Below are 20,607 nucleotides of genomic sequence, written 5' to 3'. Positions count from 1 at the left end.
ACCAATGGGAGTCAAGGGGTGGGCTTATAAAGCGTGTGAAGGCTTACTTTGATTCCGGAGCACCCGATGCATACAGCATTGCCGGTCACTATGAATCCATCCAGCACATACATTATATACATGATAACACGTATGTTTATATGTGCTTAGCGATGGTCGGCTCCGAATCCGCAGCTGTTTCTTCTTTTGAGCAAATCCCTGAAGGAAAAACGGCAAATATTGTTTACAAAGACATTTTGTGATCAGTGATGTGGAGGGGAAGGGTGTGTTCTTTTTTTACCCGGGCCCGAGTCTGTTGGAGGGTCCCTGGTCTTGCTTCCCCCTCCCCTGTTGCAGGAAGCCAGACAGTAGGGAAAGAGATGACAGCACAGCCTCTCTCCCCAGCTCAGCACATGCACTGGGTGGACACGCACTAGATGGACACAAGCAAATGGTTAACAGGGGAATGAATGAAAAGGTCGATATGAATTTTTCAAATTTTTTTGTTTTAATGTCAACACCTGTTGACATGGATCCCCAATTAGTGCAACGCGTACCCTTGCATGGGGCCTTATTCTAGTTCACTTTTCTGACAAAATCCTTCTTAGATGGACAAAACCATGTGCACTGCAGGTGGGGCAGATGTTACTTGTGAAGAGAGAATTAGATTTGGGTGGGGTTTTACTTCAAAGTGAGATCTATATTGCAGTGTAAAAATAAAGCAGCCAGTATTTACCCTGCACAGAAACAAAATAACTCACCCAAATCTAATGCTCTCTGCACATTTGACATCTGCCCCCCTGCAGTGCACATGGTTTTGTCTATCTAAGAAGGATTTTATCAGAAAGAGTGAACTAGAATAAGGCCCCATGGTGCCTCACTCCGCTACTAATGCACCGAAAATATTGAACACTTCAGATGTTATTTTAGGATTAATATAGAGAGATATACTGTAGTTATACTGGCCGAGGAGAAGGAAGACCACACGCTGCAGCCCCCATTACATCAGGTATGTAGCTGTGATGTGACGTTATTGCCCCAGCCCCCATCCTCCTACGTCCCCGGGAAGAATCTGGCTGTGGGCGCTGGAGCTGTTCCCAGGTGGATTATTCAGAGTCTAATAATAGGGAGCGTAAACCGTTCACAGCTGTTCCTCTTGTCATTTACACACCTCCAGCCAGGGAGAGACACCTTATACCCCTCTGATGTATCTGCAGGTCCCTGTGACAATGCGGGTTCCAGATAATAACCCAGAGTGCGGGGGACGGGTACTGGCATCCAGACAGGATAAACTGTTCTGGGCAGTGGTGCTTTCCCTGTCACTGCAGCAGAGTCACTAGGAGGATGTGACCTTATGGGCAGTGGTGCTTTCCCTGTCACTGCAGCAGAGTCACTAGGAGGATGTGACCTTATGGGCAGTGGTGCTTTCCCTGTCACTGCAGCAGAGACACTAGGAGGATGTGACCTTATGGGCGGTGGTGCTTTCCCTGTCACTGCAGCAGAGACACTAGGAGGATGTGACCTTATGGGCAGTGGTGCTTTCCCTGTCACTGCAGCAGAGTCACTAGGAGGATGTGACCTTATGGGCGGTGGTGCTTTCCCTGTCACTGCAGCAGAGTCACTAGGAGGATGTGACCTTATGGGCGGTGGTGCTTTCCCTGTCACTGCAGCAGAGTCACTAGGAGGATGTGACCTTATGGGCGGTGGTGCTTTCCCTGTCACTGCAGCAGAGACACTAGGAGGATGTGACCTTATGGGCAGTGGTGCTTTCCCTGTCACTGCAGCACAGACACTAGAAGGATGTGACCTTATGGGCAGTGGTGCTTTCCCTGTCACTGCAGCAGAGACACTAGGAGGATGTGACCTTATGGGCAGTGGTGCTTTCCCTGTCACTGCAGCAGAGACACTAGGAGGATGTGACCCTATGGGCGGTGGTGCCTTCCCTGTGACTGCAGCAGAGACACTAGGAGGATGTGACCCTATGGGCGGTGGTGCCTTCCCTGTGACTGCAGCAGAGACACTAGGAGGATGTGACCTTATGGGCAGTGGTGCTTTCCCTGTCACTGCAGCAGAGACACTAGGAGGATGTGACCTTTGGGCGGTGGTGCTTTCCCTGTCACTGCAGCAGAGACACTAGGACGATGTGACCTTATGGGCAGTGGTGCTTTCCCTGTCACTGCAGCAGAGTCACTAGGAGGATGTGACCTTATGGGCAGTGGTGCTTTTCCTGTGACTGCAGCAGAGACACTAGGAGAATGTGACCTTATGGGCGGTGGTGCTTTCCCTGTCACTGCTGCAGAGACACTAGGAGGATGTGACCTTATGGGCAGTGGTGCTTTCCCTGTCACTGCAGCAGAGACACTAGGAGGATGTGACCTTATGGGCGGTGGTGCTTTCCCTGTCACTGCAGCAGAGTCACTATGAGGATGTGACCTTATGGGCAGTGGTGCTTTCCCTGTCACTGCAGCAGAGACACTAGGAGGATGTGACCTTATGGGCAGTGGTGCTTTCCCTGTCACTGCAGCACAGACACTAGGTCGGATGTGACCTTATGGGCAGTGGTGCTTTCCCTGTCACTGCAGCACAGACACTAGGTCGGATGTGACCTTATGGGCGGTGGTGCTTTCCCTGTCACTGCAGCACAGTCACTAGGAGGATGTGACCTTATGGGCGGTGGTGCTTTCCCTGTCACTGCAGCAGAGACACTAGGAGGATGTGACCTTATGGGCAGTGGTGCTTTCCCTGTCACTGCAGCACAGACACTAGGTCGGATGTGACCTTATGGGCAGTGGTGCTTTCCCTGTGACTGCAGCACAGACACTAGGAGGATGTGACCTTATGGGCAGTGGTGCTTTCCCTGTCACTGCAGCACAGACACTAGGTCGGATGTGACCTTATGGGCAGTGGTGCTTTCCCTGTCACTGCAGCAGAGACACTAGGAGGATGTGACCTTATGGGCAGTGGTGCTTTCCCTGTCACTGCAGCACAGACACTAGGAGGATGTGACCTTATGGGCAGTGGTGCTTTCCCTGTGACTGCAGCAAAGACACTAGGAGGATGTGACCTTATGGGCAGTGGTGCCTTTGCTGCAGTCCCTGTGACTGCAGCAAAGACACTAGGAGGATGTGACCTTATGGGCAGTGGTGCTTTCCCTGTCACTGCAGCAGAGACACTAGGAGGATGTGACCTTATGGGCGGTGGTGCTTTCCCTGTCACTGCAGCAGAGACACTAGGAGGATGTGACCTTATGGGCAGTGGTGCTTTCCCTGTCACTGCAGCACAGACACTAGGAGGATGTGACCTTATGGGCAGTGGTGCTTTCCCTGTCACTGCAGCAGAGTCACTAGGAGGATATGTAGGAGCCGGACTTGAGGCAAAGCCTAGGGGTAGGCTCCCCTGACAGGGTTTGTAGGGAGCTGATTAGCAGGTTAGTCATAGAAGGGGTGTCAAAGGAGAGGGTCATAGGGGGAGGGGCTTAACGGGGTGTTGGAAGGGTTTATAAGCAGGGTTCAGGCGGGAAATAGGGGTCACTGGGAGAATTTTTTCAACAGCTCCCACCCACCCTCCCTATTTTTAGACGATTTTAGGTAAAATAATTGATAGAATGTCTTTTTTGTCACAGTGGCCTGTGCGGAGGGGGGTCCTCGAGGTTAGTGGCATTGAGGCTTAATTATGCGGCGGGGAGGGCCCCATGAGGGGGCTGGACTCCCCTGGGTGAGGTTAAGTAATGAGCACTGGGTGTTGACAATTGGTGCCCTCGAGCCAATCGCTATCGGCTGGGGGTAAGAACTCCTGGAAGTGCTTGAACGTGTGGATAGATTTATTGAGGGCCTCGGGGACCACCTCCGTGGGGAATGTTTTGGTTATTGTTAAACTTGTATTGTTTCAATAAAGATGGCTGCTGTGGCCAATTTTATCCAACAGGAGAGTTGTGTCATTTTTTGGTGGATATATGGGCACAGCGATTAAACAATACCCTGTCATGACCTTATGGGCAGAGGTGCTTTCCCTGTCACTGCAGCAGAGACACTAGGAGGATGTGACCTTATGGGCAGTGGTGCTTTCCCGGTCACTGCAGCACAGACACTAGGAGGATGTGACCTTATGGGCGGTGGTGCTTTCCCTGTCACTGCAGCAGAGACACTAGGAGGATGTGACCTTAGGGGCAGTGGTGCTTTCCCTGTCACTGCAGCAGAGACACTAGGAGGATGTGACCTTATGGGCAGTGGTGCTTTCCCTGTCACTGCAGCAGAGACACTAGGAGGATGTGACCTTATGGGCAGTGGTGCTTTCCCTGTCACTGCAGCAGAGTCACTATGAGGATGTGACCTTATGGGCAGTGGTGCTTTCCCTGTCACTGCAGCAGAGACACTAGGAGGATGTGACCTTATGGGCGGTGGTGCTTTCCCTGTCACTGCAGCAGAGACACTAGGAGGATGTGACCTTATGGGCAGTGGTGCTTTCCCTGTCACTGCAGCACAGACACTAGGAGGATGTGACCTTATGGGCAGTGGTGCTTTCCCTGTGACTGCAGCAGAGACACTAGGACGATGTGACCTTATGGGCAGTGGTGCTTTCCCTGTCACTGCAGCAGAGACACTAGGACGATGTGACCTTATGGGCGGTGGTGCTTTCCCTGTCACTGCAGCAGAGACACTAGGAGGATGTGACCTTATGGGCAGTGGTGCTTTCCCTGTCACTGCAGCAGAGACACTAGGAAGATGTGACCTTATGGGCGGTGGTGCTTTCCCTGTCACTGCAGCAGAGACACTAGGAGGATGTGACCTTATGGGCGGTGGTGCTTTCCCTGTCACTGCAGCAGAGTCACTAGGAGGATGTGACCTTATGGGCAGTGGTGCTTTCCCTGTCACTGCAGCAGAGACACTAGGAGGATGTGACCTTATGGGCAGTGGTGCTTTCCCTGTCACTGCAGCACAGACACTAGGTCGGATGTGACCTTATGGGCAGTGGTGCTTTCCCTGTCACTGCAGCAGAGACACTAGGAGGATGTGACCTTATGGGCAGTGGTGCTTTCCCTGTCACTGCAGCACAGACACTAGGTCGGATGTGACCTTATGGGCAGTGGTGCTTTCCCTGTCACTGCAGCAGAGACACTAGGAGGATGTGACCTTATGGGCGGTGGTGCTTTCCCTGTGACTGCAGCAGAGACACTAGGAGGATGTGACCTTATGGGCAGTGGTGCTTTCCCTGTCACTGCAGCAGAGACACTAGGAGGATGTGACCTTATGGGCAGTGGTGCTTTCCCTGTCACAGCAGCAGAGACACTAGGAGGATGTGACCTTATGGGCAGTGGTGCTTTCCCTGTGACTGCAGCAGAGACACTAGGAGGATGTGACCTTATGCGCAGTGGTGCTTTCCCTGTCACTGCAGCACAGACACTAGAAGGATGTGACCTTATGGGCAGTGGTGCTTTCCCTGTCACTGCAGCAGAGTCACTATGAGGATGTGACCTTATGGGCAGTGGTGCTTTCCCTGTCACTGCAGCAGAGTCACTAGGAGGATGTGACCTTATGGGCAGTGGTGCTTTCCCTGTCACTGCAGCAGAGACACTAGGAGGATGTGACCTTATGGCTGGTGGTGCTTTCCCTGTCACTGCAGCAGAGTCACTAGGAGGATGTGACCTTATGGGCGGTGGTGCTTTCCCTGTCACTGCAGCACAGACACTAGGAGAATGTGACCTTATGGGCAGTGGTGCTTTCCCTGTCACTGCAGCAGAGTCACTAGGAGGATGTGACCTTATGGGCAGTGGTGCTTTCCCTGTCACTGCAGCAGAGACACTAGGAGGATGTGACCTTATGGGCAGTGGTGCTTTCCCTGTCACTGCAGCACAGACACTAGGTCGGATGTGACCTTATGGGCAGTGGTGCTTTCCCTGTCACTGCAGCAGAGACACTAGGAGGATGTGACCTTATGGGCAGTGGTGCTTTCCCTGTCACTGCAGCACAGACACTAGGTCGGATGTGACCTTATGGGCAGTGGTGCTTTCCCTGTCACTGCAGCAGAGACACTAGGAGGATGTGACCTTATGGGCGGTGGTGCTTTCCCTGTGACTGCAGCAGAGACACTAGGAGGATGTGACCTTATGGGCAGTGGTGCTTTCCCTGTCACTGCAGCAGAGACACTAGGAGGATGTGACCTTATGGGCAGTGGTGCTTTCCCTGTCACAGCAGCAGAGACACTAGGAGGATGTGACCTTATGGGCAGTGGTGCTTTCCCTGTGACTGCAGCAGAGACACTAGGAGGATGTGACCTTATGCGCAGTGGTGCTTTCCCTGTCACTGCAGCACAGACACTAGAAGGATGTGACCTTATGGGCAGTGGTGCTTTCCCTGTCACTGCAGCAGAGTCACTATGAGGATGTGACCTTATGGGCAGTGGTGCTTTCCCTGTCACTGCAGCAGAGTCACTAGGAGGATGTGACCTTATGGGCAGTGGTGCTTTCCCTGTCACTGCAGCAGAGACACTAGGAGGATGTGACCTTATGGCTGGTGGTGCTTTCCCTGTCACTGCAGCAGAGTCACTAGGAGGATGTGACCTTATGGGCGGTGGTGCTTTCCCTGTCACTGCAGCACAGACACTAGGAGAATGTGACCTTATGGGCAGTGGTGCTTTCCCTGTCACTGCAGCAGAGACACTAGGAGGATGTGACCTTATGGGCGGTGGTGCTTTCCCTGTCACTGCAGCAGAGACACTAGGAGGATGTGACCTTATGGGCAGTGGTGCTTTCCCTGTCACTGCAGCAGAGTCACTAGGAGGATGTGACCTTATGGGCGGTGGTGCTTTCCCTGTCACTGCAGCAGAGTCACTAGGAGAATGTGACCTTATGGGCAGTGGTGCTTTCCCTGTCACTGCAGCAGAGACACTAGGACGATGTGACCTTATGGGCAGTGGTGCTTTCCCTGTCACTGCAGCAGAGACACTAGGACGATGTGACCTTATGGGCAGTGGTGCTTTCCCTGTCACTGCAGCAGAGACACTAGGAGGATGTGACCTTATGGGCAGTGGTGCTTTCCCTGTCACTGCAGCAGAGACACTAGGACGATGTGACCTTATGGGCAGTGGTGCTTTCCCTGTCACTGCAGCATAGACACTAGGAGGATGTGACCTTATGGGCAGTGGTGCTTTCCCTGTCACTGCAGCAGAGACACTAGGAGGATGTGACCTTATGGGCAGTGGTGCTTTCCCTGTCACTGCAGCAGAGTCACTAGGAGGATGTGACCTTATGGGCGGTGGTGCTTTCCCTGTCACTGCAGCACAGACACTAGGAGGATGTGACCTTATGGGCAGTGGTGCTTTCCCTGTCACTGCAGCAGAGACACTAGGAGGATGTGACCTTGTACACGCCGACATACGGTGTCGATCTATTGACTGGATACCATGGTCTAATGGCCTTTAAGATGTATGCTTTATTTCGGCATATGTGCTCAGTAGTAATACGTATATGGGGTGCCTTGCGTGGGGCAATGGTGGGTGTAAAAGTTGGGTAAGTCCCAATGTTACGTAGTGACACCCCCAACTTTCTGCTATAATATACCTGTACACCAAGCAATGACATTTGGATTTTCACCCTGCATATAACCTGACACATTACTGGAGTCAGGGTGGCATTGTGCTGGTATAGTGGTACACATTACTGGTGTCAGGGTGGCATTGTGCCGGTATAGTGGTGCACATTACTGGTGTCAGGGTGGCATTGTGCTGGTATAGTGGTGCACATTACTGGTGTCAGGGTGGCATTGTGCTGGTATAGTGGTGCACATTACTGGTGTCAGGGTGGCATTGTGCCGGTATAGTGGTGCACATTACTGGTGTCAGGGTGGCATTGTGCTGGTATAGTCGTGTGCACATTACTGGTGTCAGGGTGGCATTGTGCTGGTATAGTGGTGCACATTACTGGTGTCAGGGTGGCATTGTGCTGGTATAGTGGTGCACATTACTGGTGTCAGGGTGGCATTGTGCTGGTATAGTGGTGCACATTACTGGTGTCAGGGTGGCATTGTGCCGGTATAGTGGTGCACATTACTGGTGTCAGGGTGGCATTGTGCTGGTATAGTGGTGCACATTACTGGTGTCAGGGTGGCATTGTGCTGGTATGGTGGTGCACATTACTGGTATCAGGGTGGCATTGTGCCGGTATAGTGGTGCACATTACTGGTGTCAGGGTGGCATTGTGCCGGTATAGTGGTGCACATTACTGGTGTCAGGGTGGCATTGTGCTGGTATGGTGGTACACATTACTGGTGTCAGGGTGGCATTGTACTGGTATAGTGGTGCACATTACTGGTATCAGGGTGGCATTGTGCTGGTATGGTGGTACACATTACTGGTGTCAGGGTGGCATTGTGCTGGTATGATGGTACACATTTCTGGTGTCAGGGTGGCATTGTGCTGGTATAGTGGTGCACATTACTGGTGTCAGGGTGGCATTGTGCTGGTATAGTGGTGCACATTACTGGTGTCAGGGTGGCATTGTGCTGGTATAGTGGTGCACATTACTGGTGTCAGGGTGGCATTGTGCTGGTATAGTGGTGCACATTACTGGGTTCAGGATGACATTGTGCTGGTATGGTGGTGCACATTACTGGTATCAGGGTGGCATTGTGCTGGTATAGTGGTGCACATTACTGGTGTCAGGGTGGCATTGTGCCGGTATAGTGGTGCACATTACTGGTGTCAGGGTGGCATTGTGCCGGTATAGTGCTGCACATTACTGGTGTCAGGGTGGCATTGTGCTGGTATGGTGGTGCACATTACTGGTGTCAGGGTGGCATTGTGCTGGTATGGTGGTGCACATTACTGGTGTCAGGGTGGCATTGTGCTGGTATAGTGGTGCACATTACTGGTGTCAGGGTGGCATTGTGCTGGTATAGTGGTGCACATTACTGGTGTCAGGGTGGCATTGTGCTGGTATAGTGGTGCACATTACTGGGGTCAGGGTGGCATTGTGCTGGTATAGTGGTGCACATTACTGGTGTCAGGGTGGCATTGTGCTGGTATAGTGGTGCACATTACTGGTGTCAGGGTGGCATTGTACTGGTATAGTGGTGCACATTACTGGTGTCAGGGTGGCATTGTGCTGGTATAGTGGTGCACATTACTGGTGTCAGGGTGGCATTGTGCCGGTATAGTGGTACACATTACTGGTGTCAGGGTGGCATTGTGCTGGTATAGTGGTGCACATTACTGGCATCAGGGTGGCATTGTGCTGGTATGGTGGGGCACATTACTGGTGTCAGGGTGGCATTGTGCTAGTATGGTGGTGCACATTACTGGTGTCAGGGTGGCATTGTGCTAGTATGGTGGTGCACATTACTGGTATGTGGGTAGCATTGTGCTGGTATAGTGGTGCACATTACTGGTGTCAGGGTGGCATTGTGCTGGTATGGTGGTGCACATTTCTGGTATGAAGGTGGCATTGTGCTGGTATGGTGGGGCACATTACTGGTGTCAGGGTGGCATTGTGCTAGTATGGTGGTGCACATTACTGGTATGTGGGTAGCATTGTGCTGGTATAGTGGTGCACATTACTGGTGTCAGGGTGGCATTGTGTTGGTATGATGGTACACATTTCTGGTATGAAGGTGGCATTGTGCTGGTATAATGGGGCACATTTCTGGTATGAGGGTGGAATTGTGTTGGTATGATGGTGCACATTTCTGGTGTCAGGGTGGCATTGTGCTGGTATAATGGGCACATTTCTGGTACGAGGGTGGAATTGTGTTTTGGTGAATATATGGTATATACAGAGAGTATATAGGTAGAATTTAAATAATGAATGCAGGGTCCTAATATGGTACATGGGATACAGCACATAACATGAAGCCCAATTCTTGAATACTGGGATAAGACTGCTCAGTGCCTCAGTTACATTAGTGACCCCATTCCTGCTACAATCCAAGCAATGTAACAATAAAATCTTTCTGTGTAATAATGTTACCTTAGAATAGAGGGGGGGTCAGAGACCTTGTAGGACAATGCTGCGTAATGCAGGGCGGTTTATCCTTATTCTCAGGGCTATTTTTGTGCAGGCTCCAGCAGGAACTGTGGCCCTTATTCTAGTTCACTCTTTCTGACAAAATATTTCTTAGATGGACAAAACCATGTGCACTGCAGGTGAGACAGGTGTTACTTGTGCAGAGATAATTAGATTTGGGTGGGGTTTTACACCTGACTCACCTGCAGTGCACATGGTTTTGTCCATCTAAGAAATATTTTGTCTGAAAGAGTGAACTAGAATAAGGGCCACAGTTCCTGCTAGAGCCTGCACAAAAATAGCCCTGCTTATTCTCATTACTAGTTTTTTCTTATAGACCACAACCTGAGGCTGTATACTCAGGGCTATTTTTCAGCAGGCTCCAGCAGGAACTGAGGCCCTTATTCTAGTTCACTCTTTCTGGCAAAATCCTTCTTAGATGGACAAAACCATGTGCACTGCAGGTGGGGCAGATGTAACTTGTGCAGAGATAATTAGATTTGGGTGGGGTTTTACTTCAAAGTGAGATCTATATTGCAGTGTAAAAATAAAGCAGCCAGTATTTACCCTGCACAGAAACAAAATGACTCACCCAAATCTAATTCTCTCTGCACATTTTAGATCTGCCCCCCTGCAGTGCACATGGTTTTGTCCATCTAAGAAAGATTTTGTCACAAAGAGTGAACTAGAATAAGGGCCTCAGTTCCTGCTGGAGCCTGCTAAAAAAAATAGCCCTGAGTATAATACACCAGTAGCATCTTCTGCTGTGGGTTACACAAATGCTTGTGTCCTTTCTTCATACGCGTGCGACCGAGAGACGCATCTACCAGCTACATGTGATCCCTCGGCCTCTGTAAGACGGGGACACGCAGTCGCTGGATGCACAGGAAATAATTAGCATCGCTCGGGGTTGTTGGAATAATAATATCCGTCCTATTAGTGTCTGCAGAAGTGTCAGTTCTAAAAGTAGTCCGGAAAATTCCTGTGAGCCGCCGACGTGTGCGACATGTGAGTCTCAGACACCTCATTCAGCCAGCAGGTGCTGACGCAAGGACGGAAGGGGACAAATATTATCACCCTCAGCTTCCGGAGCTTCTCCCGAGGTTACCATACTATGTGGGGAGGTTTGGTAAAGGTTGGAGAGAGATAAAGTACCAGCCAATCAGATCCTGTTATTTGTTAAACATAAGAAGTGTTTTTTTTTTTTCAAAGCTTGGAGAGAGATACAGTGAAGAGAGATAAAAAGTATCAGCCAATCAGCACCTAACTGTTGTTTTTCAAACACAGTAGTTACAGTGGGAGCTTATTGGTTGGTTCTTTCTCTACTTTATCTCTCTCTCTATGACAAATCTCCCCCATGGTCTGTAAAGGGGATGGTGGTCGACAGTCATTAGGTCGACATACTGCAAGGTCGACAAATGCGTTAGGTTGACATGGGTTAGGTCAACATTCAAAAGATCGACATGGGGTTTTTCATGTTTCAAGTCCCATGTCGACCCAGACCCCTGTCGACCTTGCAGTTTGACAACCCAACGGTGTCGACCATCATTAGATCCCAACCCCTGTAAAGTGGCAGATGCTGACTGGTTGGTACTTCATCTCTCTCTCCTTTATCTCACTCAGAGCTTTGATACATATCCCCATAAATTGACAGCACTGGTATGGTTGACTTGTCCACAGTGAAAAGGTCGACAGTCATTAGGTTGACCATTGTTGGTCAACAGGTCAAAGGTCGACACAGCAAAAAAAGGTCGACGTGCATTAAGTCAACATAGACAAAAGGTCAACACCAGAAAAAAAGGTCGACATTGACAAAATGTCGGCACAAGCAAAAGGTTGAAATGGAAAATGTTGACAAGAAAAAGGTCAACATGGGGTGTGTTTTTTGTTGGGGGTGTCTATGTCGACAAATGCCGAGATGGACACCGTATAAGTGTACCGCCTCCCTCGCACGGAGCACTGTTATATTCACCTGCATGTCCACTGGGGTGGTATAGTACGAACAAGTGAAAAACTCATGCCGACCTTTCCCATGTTGACCTTTTGCTTCTGTCGACCCTGTGTTTATGTTGACCTAATGCATGTTGACCTTTTTGGTGCATCGACCTTTGGCCTGACGACCAGCAGTAGTTGACCTAATAACTGTCAACCTTTTCACATCAGGATGCTGGCGTCGGCATTCTGGCCGCTGCATCCCCACCGCCGCTCATTCCTGTACACCCAATAGGGGAAATTTACTAAAGGAAATTTGTAAAAAATAGGTGTATTTGTATCCAGAAATACACTTATTTTTGACATTTACTATCCCGAAAATACGGCAATTTGTAGTCGTTTTGATGTGCTATCAATACGAATACGAATTGCCATATTTTCGGGATAGTAAATGTCAAAAATAAGTGTATTTCTGGATACAAATACACCTATTTTTTACAAATTTCCTTTAGTAAATTTTCCCCAATGTCTGGTATGTACATGTGTGTATGTTGGTGTGTGCACCTAAAAATGTCTATGTTACAGGTCTATGTCAGTTGTATTATTTCTATGCATGTGTACTGTATGTATTTATTTATTTATTTATTTATGGTCTTTCTAGTACAGGCGTGGCCAAACCGGTCCTCGAGATCTACCACCGGTCCAGGCTTTCCAAATCACCTAGCTGGTGCACAGCTGTAGTCATTACTAACTGTCACATGTCCCAGATCACCTAGCTGGTGCACAGCTGTAGTCATTACTAACTGTCACATGTCCCAGATCTCCTAGCTGGTGCACAGCTGCAGTCATTACTAACTGTCACATGTCCCAGATCACCTAGCTGGTGCACAACTGTAGTCATTACTAACTGTCACATGTTCCAGATCACCTAGCTGGTGCACAGGGTAGTCATTACTAACTGTCACATGTCCCATATCACCTAGCTGGTGCACAGGGTATTCATTACTAACTGTCACATGTCCCAGATCACCTAGCTGGTGCACAGCTGTAGTCATTACTAACTGTAACATGTCCCAGACCACCTAGCTGGTACACAGCTATAGTTATTACTAACTGCCACATTTCCCAGATCCCCTAGCTGGTGCACAGCTGTAGTCATTACTAACTGTCACATGTCACAGACCACCTAGCTGGTGCACAGCTGTAGTAATTACTAACTGTCACATGTCACAGATCACCTAGCTGGTGCACAGCTGTAGTCATTACTAACTGTCACATGTCCCAGATCCTCTAGCTGGTGCACAGCTGTAGTCATTACTAAATGTCACATGTCCCAGATCACCTAGCTGGTGCACAGCTGTAGTCATTACTGTCACATTCCCAACTCACCTAGATGGTGCACAGCTGTAGTCATGACTAACTGTCACATGTCCCAGATCCCCTAGCTGGTGCACAGCTGTAGTCATTACTAACTGTCACATGTGCCAGATCACCTAACTGGTGCACAGCTGTAGGCATTACTAACTGTCACATGTCCCAGATCACCTATCAGGTGCACAGCTGTAGTCATTACTAACTCACATGTCCCAGATCACCTAGCTGGTGCACAGCTGTAGTCATTACTAACTGTCACATGTCCCAGATCTCCTAGCTGGTGCACAGTTGTAGTCACTACTAACTGTCACATGTCCCAAACCACCTAGCTGGTGCACAGCTGTAGTCATTACTAACTGTCAAATGTCCCAGATCACCTAGCTGGTGCACAGCTGTAGTCACTACTAACTGTCACATGTCCCAAACCACCTAGCTGGTGCACAGCTGTAGTCATTACTAACTGTCACATGTCCCAGATCACCTAGCTGGTGCACCACTGTAGTCATTACTGTCACATGTCCCAAACCACCTAGCTGGTGCACAGCTGTAGTCATTACTAACTGTCACATGTCCCAGATCACCTAGCTGGTGCACCGCTGTAGTCATTACTGTCACATGTCCCAAACCACCTAGCTGGTGCACAGCTGTAGTCATTACTAACTGTCACATGTCCCAGACCACCTAGCTTTTGCACAGCTGTAGTCATTACTAACTGTCACATGTCCCAGATCACCTAGCTGGTGCACAACTGTAGTCATTACTAACTGTCACATGTTCCAGATCACCTAGCTGGTGCACAGCTGTAGTCATTACTGTCACATTCCCAACTCACCTAGATGGTGCACAGCTGTAGTCATGACTAACTGTCACATGTCCCAGATCCCCTAGCTGGTGCACAACTGTAGTCATTACTAACTGTCACATGTTCCAGATCACCTAGCTGGTGCACAGCTGTAGTCATTACTGTCACATTCCCAACTCACCTAGATGGTGCACAGCTGTAGTCATGACTAACTGTCACATGTCCCAGATCACCTAGCTGGTGCACAACTGTAGTCATTACTAACTGTCACATGTTCCAGATCACCTAGCTGGTGCACAGCTGTAGTCATTACTGTCACATTCCCAACTCACCTAGATGGTGCACAGCTGTAGTCATGACAAACTGTCACATGTCCCAGATCCCCTAGCTGGTGCACAGCTGTAGTCATTACTAACTGTCACATGTGCCAGATCACCTAACTGGTGCACAGCTGTAGGCATTACTAACTGTCACATGTCCCAGATCACCTATCAGGTGCACAGCTGTAGTCATTACTAACTCACATGTCCCAGATCACCTAGCTGGTGCACAGCTGTAGTCATTACTAACTGTCACATGTCCCAGATCTCCTAGCTGGTGCACAGTTGTAGTCACTACTAACTGTCACATGTCCCAAACCACCTAGCTGGTGCACAGCTGTAGTCATTGTGAGGGTACGAGTTCCTCAATCACTCAGACACCGAGCAGATGAAACCAAAATATGGTTTATTTTTATCACAGCACACGAAAGTAGATGAAGACAGGAAAAAGAGTCAAATGTAGCATATAAACGTTATCGGGTAGCAGTCCAATGGAAGTCCTTGTAGCAGCAGTTCCAAAGCACAAAACTATCACTTAATCCACACAGCAGTGATAGCCGAAACCTGTGTAAATCCACACAACACAGACGCTCCACACCAGAGCTTGGTAGGATGCCCCCTTCCCGGGCAAACGATGTGTTCCACAAGATCCAGTGAAGGGTAGGACCCCTGAGACCGGATTGCGACTAACATACTGAGCTGGCAGGTGTACAAGTCATTTTAAAAACTTCCAAATTCCCACGGTTCACAAACCAAAAGTGGGCTTGCAGTGGATCTTGATTGGTGGATTCAAGAGTCAGGTATCATCCCCTCCCAGCTACTGCTGCTTGCCCCCCCCTGCTGGGTCGGTTCCAGTAAGTCTGGAAGTGGCCAGGATATGCAGATGCAGTGTCAACACAAGATACAAAACAGTCTGATTACATTATGTGGTGATCACCCCCTGTGGACAACCTTCCTATTGATAGCAGGGGCATTTGATCACCCCCTGTGGTGCCTGGTTCCACAAAGTCTGCTAGAGCCCAGAGGTTTACAAAGAATTGTAAACCCCCCCTGTGGAGATGGTTCCTCTGCTATCTCTTTCCTGTGATAGCAGGAACAAAAGTATGGTAATTGGACATAACCTTTTGGTGACTTATTTCCTGGGTATTTCCTGGCAGACCATATTAGGGCAAGAGCGATCTGATCTGGAAATACACACAGATTTGGGGGATAGAAACATCTATGGAGAATAAGAGGGTACCGACGGACTAAAATAGTACATTAATTACTACACCTAATAAAATATAGTAATTACAGATTTACAGTGAATCTGATAACCTCACATTCCTTCCCCTACTATTGTAGTCCCGGTACCAAGCTGTTCAGGAACCAATAACAACCTGGAATAGCGGGATGCAGAGCCGAGAATCTGGGGTTTGGATATACCACCTGAGTCCCACAGGGTGACATCATACCAAACCCATCTTGTAAAAGGCGGCTGGTTTGCAGAACCAGCAAGGGCATGATTACAGTCTAAGTCATACATTGGAACTAACAAGGGCTGTAGCGATTCCTCTTCTTCGGATTCTGGGTACCCCCCCTCTGCAACATTGTAACCTACTAATACTTTTGCCTCGGGCACAATGGGGCAGGGACCACTTTCCACCTCCCCCTCTTGCCCAAGGAACAGGGGCCAAACAGCAGGCCAATATAGGGGCTCTGGCCCTGGCACTTCCACCACCCCGTCATGTCCTTCCTCCCCCAAACCCAAACTAGGGGCATGGCAAATTTCAGTCCAGCATTTGGTCTCAATGTCCAGGGCTGAGGAGGGACCCTCCATCACAAACAATTCCGCTGGTGGCTGCAGGACAGGCTGTGTCAGCTCTGTCCCCTTAAAAGCCAGACGCTCACCTGCAGCTACTTCTGCGCACACCTCCTTCTCCGCGATAGCCTCCTTCCCCAGCTGAGTATGCTGGGCAGCCCGAAACACGACGTCATCTGTGACTGGTGGGCTGGTGGCCTGGATGTTGTCGGATACTCCTCTAACCACGGCGATCTCTTCTTGGACGCAGTCCTCATAGATCCCCTGGCAGCAGGATAATAGCTCTGCATCTCCCACCTCAGCAAAAGGGAAGCAGTAGTGCAGCTCCTCCTGAATAACCTCCTTCACTTTGGGGATAACCTCCCCCTGCAGAGAACACTGAGCAGCTTCCTCCCTAGGATGGGGGAGAAGCAATTGCAAACGGTGCCTTTCATCACGCCCCCTGCGACACTGATCTTGCCATGCTGGGGTATCCAGGAGCCCCCGATCAATCGCCTCTTCCTCTGCCACCACGAAGCACTCCTCCAGACACTGCAATTGTTCCCACACACTCAACTGGGCACCGAAATGGAGGATCCAGGCTCGATAATCAGCAAATGCATTTGTAGGATCTCCCTGATCGTGAAGGATCTGCTGAAGGATTTCCCCGCGAGTGCAGGATTGGATGGGTATACCTCGCAGCTGACCTTCTGCTATCAGCTCCTCCATACTCATTTCTTCAAGGGCAGTTAGGGGCCCCCCTGACAACGACCCTTCTCTTGCGGTAACAATTAATTCTGTGGCAGACCCCTCGGTTGTCTGCCCAGATTGCAGTAGCCCCCTTCTAGACCTTTCCTCTGGTTCTATCTGGGGCATCAATTTATTCTGGACTTGTCCTTCAGCCTCAGAATATTGTCCTCTTTGTAGCATCTGGGTAACTGTAGCAATCACTTCCTCTGTAAATTCTACAAACTCTGGCTCTCCTAGCAGATTCCAAGAAGTGGCCTCACCTTTACAGTGCAGGAATGCATCCCCCAGGTAACACACTTTGTCCTGTATGCTGGATACTCTCCACCCGCTGACCATCTGCTGAGCGTCTTCCCAGTACTTCCAGATATACTGCATTTTCCTGACAATAAATAACAGATCCGGCTTCCCAGCCTGCCGATACACTGAAGAACCTCCATCCCTGAGCTCCTCTGCTACAGGGGTCTTGAGGCATCGATTTTCTTTCCTTGGAAACATTTTCCCTTTCACAGGAATGACACCTGCTCACTTGCTGAACATCACCTTATTGCATTTTCCGTTTCCTTACATATGGTCTGATCCTCTGTTCTCTGTGCTTTCTGTGCTCGATGGTTGGTGTCTGAATGATCCCACTGTCGCTGCCGCCAAATGTGAGGGTACGAGTTCCTCAATCACTCAGACACCGAGCAGATGAAACCAAAATATGGTTTATTTTTATCACAGCACACGAAAGTAGATGAAGACAGGAAAAAGAGTCAAATGTAGCATATAAACGTTATCGGGTAGCAGTCCAATGGAAGTCCTTGTAGCAGCAGTTCCAAAGCACAAAACTATCACTTAATCCACACAGCAGTGATAGCCGAAACCTGTGTAAATCCACACAACACAGACGCTCCACACCAGAGCTTGGTAGGATGCCCCCTTCCCGGGCAAACGATGTGTTCCACAAGATCCAGTGAAGGGTAGGACCCCTGAGACCGGATTGCGACTAACATACTGAGCTGGCAGGTGTACAAGTCATTTTAAAAACTTCCAAATTCCCACGGTTCACAAACCAAAAGTGGGCTTGCAGTGGATCTTGATTGGTGGATTCAAGAGTCAGGTATCATCCCCTCCCAGCTACTGCTGCTTGCCCCCCCCTGCTGGGTCGGTTCCAGTAAGTCTGGAAGTGGCCAGGATATGCAGATGCAGTGTCAACACAAGATACAAAACAGTCTGATTACATTATGTGGTGATCACCCCCTGTGGACAACCTTCCTATTGATAGCAGGGGCATTTGATCACCCCCTGTGGTGCCTGGTTCCACAAAGTCTGCTAGAGCCCAGAGGTTTACAAAGAATTGTAAACCCCCCCTGTGGAGATGGTTCCTCTGCTATCTCTTTCCTGTGATAGCAGGAACAAAAGTATGGTAATTGGACATAACCTTTTGGTGACTTATTTCCTGGGTATTTCCTGGCAGACCATATTAGGGCAAGAGCGATCTGATCTGGAAATACACACAGATTTGGGGGATAGAAACATCTATGGAGAATAAGAGGGTACCGACGGACTAAAATAGTACATTAATTACTACACCTAATAAAATATAGTAATTACAGATTTACAGTGAATCTGATAACCTCACAGTCATTACTAACTGTCACATGTCACAGACCACCTAGCTGGTGCACAGCTGTAGTAATTACTAACTGTCACATGTCACAGATCACCTAGCTGGTGCACAGCTGTAGTCATTACTAACTGTCACATGTCCCAGATCCTCTAGCTGGTGCACAGCTGTAGTCATTATTAAATGTCACATGTCCCAGATCACCTAGCTGGTGCACAGCTGTAGTCATTACTGTCACATTCCCAACTCACCTAGCTGGTGCACAGCTGTAGTCACTACTAACTGTCACATGTCCCAAACCACCTAGCTGGTGCACAGCTGTAGTCATTACTAACTGTCACATGTCCCAGATCACCTAGCTGGTGCACCGCTGTAGTCATTACTGTCACATGTCCCAAACCACCTAGCTGGTGCCCAGCTGTAGTCATTACTAACTGTCACATGTCCCAGATCACCTAGCTGGTGCACCGCTGTAGTCATTACTGTCACATGTCCCAAACCACCTAGCTGGTGCACAGCTGTAGTCATTACTAACTGTCACATGTCCCAGACCACCTAGCTTTTGCACAGCTGTAGTCATTACTAACTGTCACATGTCCCAGATCACCTAGCTGGTGCACAACTGTAGTCATTACTAACTGTCACATGTGCCAGATCACCTAACTGGTGCACAGCTGTAGTCATTACTAACTGTGACATGTCCCAGATCACCTATCAGGTGCACAGCTGTAGTCATTACTAACTCACATGTCCCAAATCACCTAGCTGGTGCACAGCTGTAGTCATTACCAACTGTCACATGTCCCAGATCACCTAGCTAGAGCACAGCTGTAGTCATTACTAACTGTCACATGTCCCAGATCACCTAGCTGGTGCACCGCTGTAGTCATTACTGTCACATGTCCCAGATCACCTAGCTGGTGCACAGCTGTAGTCATTACCAACTGTCACATGTCCCAGATCACCTAGCTGGTGTACAGCTGTAGTCATTACTAACTGTCACCTGTCCCAGATCACCTAGCTGGTAGCTGGTGCACAGCTGTAGGCATTACTAACTGTCACATGTCCCAGATCACCTAGCTGGTGCACAGCTGTAGTCATTACTAACTGTCACATGTCCCAGATCACCTAGCTGGTGCACAGCTGTAGTCATTACTAACTGTCTCATGGCCCAGACCACCTAGCTGGTGCACAGCTGTAGTCATTACTAACTGTCACATGTCCCAGACCACCTAGCTGGTGCACAGCTGTAGTCATTACTAACTGTCACATGTCCCAGATCCTCTAGCTGGTGCACAGCTGTAGTCATTACTAACCGTCACATGTCCCAGACCACCTCCGTTTGCTTACTATTATAAGATCATCAAACTCACCTGTGACTTCTAATATCTGTAAATATGGGCATTATCCATATTATCCATGTCAACCAAAGGCCTGTCAACCAATAGTGGTCGACCTTCTTATGTCGACCCTATGACCCATACCCCAGGAGACCCCCAACCCTTCCCGGCTAGGGACCCAAAGTCTTATGATGTGATAATACTGTAACTGACATGTGACTTCTCTCTGTGTCCTTACCGTCCGCACAAGGGCGGCTCATGCACTAATCAACTCTGCTTCATTTCAGGTACTTTGAATTCTATGAAGGGCCTTTGGATTTCAACTCTACGAAATGCCTGGACCTCAGACAAGACCTCATGGCTGTGAAGGTTCTCTCTATGTAAGTGTATTACAGCTCCGGTATCCTCTGTGGTCCATCGGGGCCAATTGAAGATCATTATGGGATAGTGCCAGTCAGATCAGTTTCCAGGGACTCAGTTGAATGTAATTGTTTCCTCCGGGCGTTCCAATCAGTTTATTAACATTTCCTTGCAGGGTATTGTGGGCATGGATCTTTGGTATGGCATGGTATACTGGGACCACTGTGGTGAAAAAGGGCCTTATTCAGAGATGTGCGCAGACCCGATGTTTGTGGCACTGCACACGTACAGAATGGGACCTGCGCCGACACACGCTGTGCCACCTTTTGCCGTTAGGTGACGGAGGGCGTGTCCAAAGGTACAGCTGCTT

At 49.4% G+C, this 20,607-nt stretch overlaps 1 protein-coding gene across 3 annotated transcripts in view; it reads left to right on the top strand.

The window, feature by feature from the left end:
• Positions 1–20,607, top strand: part of ST8SIA5 (ST8 alpha-N-acetyl-neuraminide alpha-2,8-sialyltransferase 5) — a 73,999-nt gene that overhangs the window by 34,291 nt on the left and 19,101 nt on the right. For 2 of the 3 annotated variants that reach the window (XM_083155332.1, XM_083155334.1), the window contains one exon: positions 20,165–20,257. In XM_083155332.1, the coding sequence (XP_083011458.1) occupies positions 20,165–20,257 (93 nt within the window). Of the gene's footprint in view, positions 1–12,566; positions 12,633–20,164; positions 20,258–20,607 lie in introns of all 3 variants that reach the window. The other variant, XM_083155333.1, reaches the window with a different exon arrangement.

The sequence above is a fragment of the Crinia signifera genome, chromosome 1 (genome assembly GCF_055691185.1).
Source record: "Crinia signifera chromosome 1, ASM5569118v1, whole genome shotgun sequence".
Lineage (NCBI taxonomy): Eukaryota > Metazoa > Chordata > Amphibia > Anura > Myobatrachidae > Crinia > Crinia signifera.
Note: the sequence above shows the minus strand (reverse complement) of the source record. Positions and strands in the feature narration are given on the sequence as shown.